Genomic DNA, 6,870 nt, shown 5'->3' on the forward strand with positions numbered 1-6,870 from the left:
ACAACTGTTCTTCATCGATTACAAGTGTTCTTGATCAACAATTTCATCAAAATCAAATAACCAGTTTCCGATTTCATCATGTTGACTTGATCATAATCGATTTATGTGATTGAACACAATATATAGAATCGATTCACAAGTTGAATTCAACAATAAAAACAAATCATTGATCGACATCGATCCAAAGAAAGAAGGAAAAAATTATCGAGAAATTGAGAAGAGCGTTCAAACGCAGTAGATTGAGAAGCAAGAACAGATGCACGTACAACCATTTTAAGCGTGTGACTAAACCATATGCTGGAATCGAATTTGGGCTCACACAAATAGCGTGAACAGTACCGAATCAATGTAGACTCAAGATGTTTGGATCAAAGTTTTGGACTAGACTCTACAAATGAATCATGAACGGTAACAAGATTTGAAATATTTTGGGCTTGAAATTTCATCGGATGAATAGTAAAAGAAATAAGTGTTTGGGCTTTATGAACAGTGAAAGTTTCGAACAATTGGATCAAAAATTGATGTTTAGTAAATCAAAATTTAATGAAAATTTTGATTTTAGTTTTGGTATTTGATCTAAAAAAATATTGGATCTTCAATGGGGTTGAAACGGATTAGATCCAATGAGGCAAATCGATCAAAAATGAAAAACGTAAAGTACGAATCGAAATCATGGACGTTTTGGAATCCATTTGAGAATTTGAGATACCTTTTTGACGAATCGATATCCATTTTCAACGAACGAATCAAATTTGGAAGATCTTGGTTCTTTTGTCGGAATGAGAAAATCTCCAAATCGAACATTGTACCACCCATTATGCGAGATGTATAACTCGTTCTTCGTGTTCTTCAACGATCCAAGAACATCTTCAAAAGAACCACCAACACTTTTGGGTTTTGACTTCAAATTCAATGCAACCTTTGGAGATTGTTGCTTTGGAACCCAAATTTGCTTCACGGATTTTGGCTTCACAACATATGACGATTTTTGTGAGTAAACCCGCTTGTTCTTCCGATTCATCTTCTTCTTCTTTTTCTTTCTCATCTTTTTGCATCTTGAAGACTTGACTTCATGAACAAACCCACTTTCAACAACATGAATATTTTGAGTTTGAATCAAATCTTTTGGAGTTTGATATTTGTGAATTTCTTGAATCACCGGCTTCCGATAAGGAATCATTCCTTCAAACGAATCACAAGAACACAAAATATCATCGGTTTGAACTCCAATCGAGCAAAAAACTTTTTCATCATGAGAATCAACTTGAACTCCTTTTTCTTGAACATCAAGAACATCACATTGAACTCCATTGTTTTGAACTTCTTTTCCTTGAACATCATGAACACGATGAACATCATCAAGAACATGTTCTTGAGCTTCACAACAATTCGCATAATATTCAAGTCTATTTCTTCCTGGTTTACAATTAGCAAGAAAAATTCCTTTTATGACTTCACCATTCCTCTTATTTCTTCGTCTTTCTTGATATGTTGTAATCAATCGATCAAACAAATCTTTGTTTTGATAAATTGGATAACCAATGAAATCTCCCTTTCCATCCCTTTCTCCATTTGACATAAGTGCATCTTCACTTTGCAATCCAACAGTCAATTGATAAACAATGCATTCAAAAGAAGTGTATACGTATAGAAAACTTTCATTCCGAACCAACCATTGCTCCATAATTGCTTCTTTTCTTTTGAATCAAATGTTATGAACTTGAGTTTTCTAGAGAGAGAAAGTGTAAATCAAGGAGATCTCTAGAGAGAGAAAGTGAATATGAACCAAATTCTAGTGAGAGAAAGTGGTACAAACAAGTATTCTAGAGAGAGAAAGTCAAATTATGGATCAAATCAAGGAAAAGTTCGACTTCAAGAACACAAAAACACTCTAATCACGAAGATCCATAAGAACATGAAGAATCACCAAATCAAGATAGCCACCAAGGATCAATTCTTGATGAAAATCAAGAACACCCGCTCTGATACCAATTAAAGTGGTGTTGATTATGATGGCATGTGCGGAATTAGAAAGATCTAGTGAATCATCATGTAAAATCAATAACACATGGAGTAAATAAATCTTTGTAAGCTCTTATTAGATCTAAAAAGATTATACAAATGGGTTTGTATACAATTTCTCTTTCTAGTCTAACACTCCAAAATGGACTCTTACATTCTTACATAATGGGAGTCACTCACTTCCTATTTATAGGAAAGACTCAACCCATTTACACATACAAAGAGGAAAGCCTAAACACTACATCCAAGCATGACTTTGCACCCTAACAAGCTGTTTAAAACACATCAGTTGACTAGATCAATAACCGATCTTTGAAAACGCTTGGTTTTTTTTTTTTTGTCTTATGGTCCTTAAACAGTATTTTTTTTTTATGAATTTGAAAGCTAGCAAGGCAATGCAATGCATAGGGATCCGAGGCCCAAACATCTTCCTTAAAATCTCAGGTTATATAACAGATCTATAACATTTTCTTCAAGATACATTAATCTTTATATATTATTTTTCTCAAATATCAATGGAACCTATTTTCAACCTCATAAAATTTACATCAATATTAAAAAGTATAATAATAAATATCGTTATGTACCATAAACTGGAATATTTTATTGGTTACTTCGTTTTAACATATAGTTTGATTATTTGTAAAATAACTAAGATAAGCTAATTTTTGGATAAATCAATGGCATCAATATTCTATACCACATAGATTCATTATTTTTATATTTTTTTATTTAGATGAAAATGGTTTAATGCAAGGATTAAAAATTTAATTTACTTGGTTTGTTTTCTATAACGTCCAACTATCATTTTATTTTTTTTATTCGTAGTTATAAATGTGTGACCGTATCACCCTTTCTTTGACTGTGTGTATTATGAAATGTAATTGATAAACAAGTTAAATGTATGCATAAACAGTTAAACATTAATTGGAGAGATAAAGTGTGATGCCTATTTAAGAAAAAAAAAATAGAAGTTCAATGCTAAAGTTGGGTAGATTTTTCAAAGTAATAGATTCCTGGTTCTCTTTTTCTCCACATTCAAGGCCTAGCATACGATTCTATCAATTAAATTTAGAATTTAATTTTATAGGTTCTTGCCCTAAGATGGAAATGGATGCCATAATTGTTATTTTGTACATGAGAGGTTGCTTTGACGCTGATTTACCATATGTTTTTTTGTCTAGTTGTTTATAGGAGTTTCTTTGTCTTCTTTATTAATAAAGAGCTCTTTGTAGTTATATTGATATGTGTTACTACTTTTAGTAAAACATGGGTAATAGATAGGTATGATGATGTTTCTTATATAGTCAGAAATAACAATGTACTACATTTCTATTTGATTTTTTAGTTTTCATTAAATCTTGCATTCAACATTAGACAAATGAAATTATGTTGCTATTTCTTTAATTTTTATTTCTAAAATCTAAGTTATGTTAATTTATCACCCGTGTAGCACACGGGTTTTAACCTAGTTATACATGAAAACTAACCGATATAAACAACAAAATACATTAATGTTGGTGCTTTATCAAGATGAAAAACCTTACGGTTCAATTTCAAATTTACAAATATTAAGACGATTGTTCAACTAAAAAAAAGAAAAACAAAAGTTGATAATTTGGTTTGGTTAATTTAAATAAAAGAGAAAGAAGAGTTGATAATGTGTCTTGGTAACCCATCTTCAATACTATTTTTGACTAGTGTAGGTTGCAACAAATGAAATTAGTAGCAAACGTGGTGGCTCAGGCTCGAGTTGGACTCGATTCTCTTAAAAAGATTCGTTGTATGTTCCCAAGATACAACAACCTGAACAATATGGAAACAAATCATGCACAACTTCGTAATCCGCATGTCGTGCCCATGCACAACTTCGTGTGCATGTGGGTAGGAATTGTAGTAAACCATAGACACAAACTTGTATGTTTTTAATGCATTCAAGCTTATAAATCTTGTTGAGTATGGTCTTTCTATCAATGTGGGACTCATTCCCACATTCATCTCTTTTGGTAAATTTATTCTCAAATACTCATCTTTGATTATCGATATCTCATTCACATATACTCCATTTTGGACATATAATATATAGTTTCAAAGTTCTCATGGAGGAGAACACAAACTCACTTAGAGTTAATTATATATACAACATATGTATATATTTATATATGTCCAAAGTGAGTAAAAATATAAATATTTATCCTAAATTTTCCAACAATACTTGCCTATTTTACAACATAATTAAGGTAATACATTAGTTTTATTAAATTTATAAGAGAGACGGGTGTGGGAAACGGGGGTTCCCGTTATTAGTGACATGGCACCTAATACCGCCGCCATAGCGGGAGGAACACCGCCCTAGTTGTTATTAGGTGTTATGCTATTACGCGTGATGGCCATAACGGGATGTAGCGTACGTTATTTCTTGTGTTTTTTGCTTCAACGACTATAATTTTGACCGTTTGAAACAAACGGTAACATAAAAAAAATCAAGTTTTATATATACTATCACATAACATTTATTATTTTTACCTACAAAACACATACTTCTCTACATATTTCTTTCAATATTTCAAAATCAAAATATGGATCAATTTGATCCAGCCCATCCGTACAACAATGATAACGACGAAGACGATTTGTTCGTGAGTATGATGTATCGGTATTATACAGAAGTCTGCTACAGCCAGATCCAGCTCCACTACTCACGCGGTGTGCGGCGTTAAATAAAGATCGTGAGGAAGGGCATATACGGCTAGTTAACGATTACTTTGCGGAAAATTGTGTCTACCAGCCAAACAATTTCAAAAGAAGATTTTGTTTGCGAAAAAATGTCTTTGAAATGATAGCCAACACTATGGAAGCAAGGTATCGTTTGTTTCAACTTTTATAATTTACAAAATGTCACTTTTAGATAAAATAAATACAATTTTTACATGTTTAATATTTATTTAGGTATGAATTTTTCCAAATGAGATATGATGCTAGAGACAAACGAGGCTTCAGAGGGTTTCAAAAATGTGTTGCTACAATTAAACTTATGGCAATGGGGGAGTCGCCCGATTCTATTGACGATTATATGAGAATGTCTGAGAGGACCGCACGAGAAAGTTTGTATTTATTGGAAAGAGGTGTTGTCGAAACCTTCGGTGACCAATACTTGCGCAAACCTTCGTTTCATGATATGCAACAACTATATGCGGCGCATGAAGAAAGACATGGTTTTCCGGGTATGCTTGGGAGCATTGACTGCACACACTGGAAATTGAGAAATTGCCCCGTGGCATGGAAAGGTCAGTATTCGAGCCGTCATCATGGAACGCCTTCGTTGGTAATAGAGACTGTTGCTTCACAAGATTTATGGATTTGGCATGCTTTTTACGGGGTTGCTGGTTCTAACAAAGACGTCAACGCGATCAATCACCAATATTTGACGATCTTTTATCAGGAAAAGCCCCGGATGCTCCTTTCACAATGAATGGAAATGAATACAAGTTTGGGTATTACCTTACAGACGGAATATATCCACAATATTCCACGTTTGTGAAGGCGTTTCGACACCCAATGGATCCAAGGGACAAATATTTCAAGAGACGACAAGAAGGAGCACGTAAGGACGTTGAACGTGCTTTTGGGGTTTTGAAATTAAAATGTCACATAGTTGAACATGCGGCGAGACCTTATGAGTTAGATACTCTGCGATTTATCATGTATGCATGTATCATAATGCATAACATGATTGTCGAAGATAAAGGATGCAATATTGCAACGTATTCACCTATGGAGCCAAGACATGTGCAATTTCAACCAGGGACATCGAAATATTTACATAGAGTGGTTGATATTCAAGATCAGCAAAAACACAAGCAACTCCGTGAAAACTTGGCGGATTACATCTATGTTGGTCACGAAGATGAAGATGAATGGTTTTAGGCCAAAAAATGTAGGTTTTATCATTTTTTTTTGCTTTTTAAGGTTTTAAATGTTTTTGTGTTTTGTTGTAATTTTTTTAATGTTGTTTTTAATATAAGTTTTATTAAAATTTTATTTTTACTTTTCAAATATAAATAAATAAATAAAACAAATTCGAAATATAGAAAAAAAAAAACATAAAAAAAAGAAGATAATTGATGTTATCACATGTTATTAGATGTTGCCAATTTCCATCTTGGGTGTTATAACACCCATGTATGAGTAGGATGCTGACATGACACCTTTTGGGTGTGGTAACATGTAATAATATGTTGCACACACCTAGTAGTCCAAGAAAAATGATATACAAGCTTAATTTTTTATGCAACTAACTACCTCAAATAATTGCTAGATATAATGACGTTGATGCTTTCACCAATAAAGAAAACCAAATACCTCTTAATTTTATGGGATAATGACTTGAAAAGGGTAATGAACTTTTGACTTTTGTCACATTTAGTCACTAAACTTTTTTTCGTTATTTATTTGCCATTGAACTATTAAAACTGTTCACATTTTACCCTTATGACCGGCTGTTGCCGGTCATAAGGGTAAAATGTGAACAGTTTTAATAGTTCAATGGCAAATAGATAACGAAAAAAAGTTTAGTGACTAAATATGAACAAAATCGAAAGTTCGTTTCCCTCTAAAAAGTTCAATGACTAAATGTGAACAAACTTCCTCTTGTATTATGTTTTAGCAAATTATTTATTTTTGTTAAATTGTAACAACATTTGTTGATGAAGAAATCTATGAAATAAAAAAAAAAAACCCTGAAAATATATTTAAAAAAGAACAAAAAACCAAAACCGAAATAAAAAACTAATGGTTTGACATTTTCCAAAATAAAAAATCAAAATTTCCAATCTGATTTTGGTTTTA

General features: G+C 32.4%; 2 protein-coding genes across 2 annotated transcripts; both read left to right on the top strand.

Moving 5' to 3' along the window:
* The first annotated feature begins 4,873 nt into the window (after window positions 1-4,873).
* LOC145062899 (uncharacterized) lies at window positions 4,874-5,494 on the top strand. The gene is made up of 2 exons (XM_079010494.1): window positions 4,874-4,884; window positions 4,972-5,494. The coding sequence occupies exons 1-2, from the start codon at window positions 4,874-4,876 to the stop codon at window positions 5,492-5,494; spliced, it is 534 nt and encodes a 177-aa protein (XP_078866620.1).
* Window positions 5,491-5,949, top strand: LOC145062909 (uncharacterized). Its single transcript, XM_079010502.1, has one exon. It carries the CDS (start codon window positions 5,491-5,493, stop codon window positions 5,947-5,949), a length of 459 nt encoding a protein of 152 aa, XP_078866628.1.
* Window positions 5,950-6,870: the final 921 nt, after the last annotated feature.

Source organism: Lactuca serriola, chromosome 1 (assembly GCF_051521515.1).
Source record: "Lactuca serriola cultivar US96UC23 chromosome 1, Lser_US96UC23_V15, whole genome shotgun sequence".
NCBI lineage: Eukaryota > Viridiplantae > Streptophyta > Magnoliopsida > Asterales > Asteraceae > Lactuca > Lactuca serriola.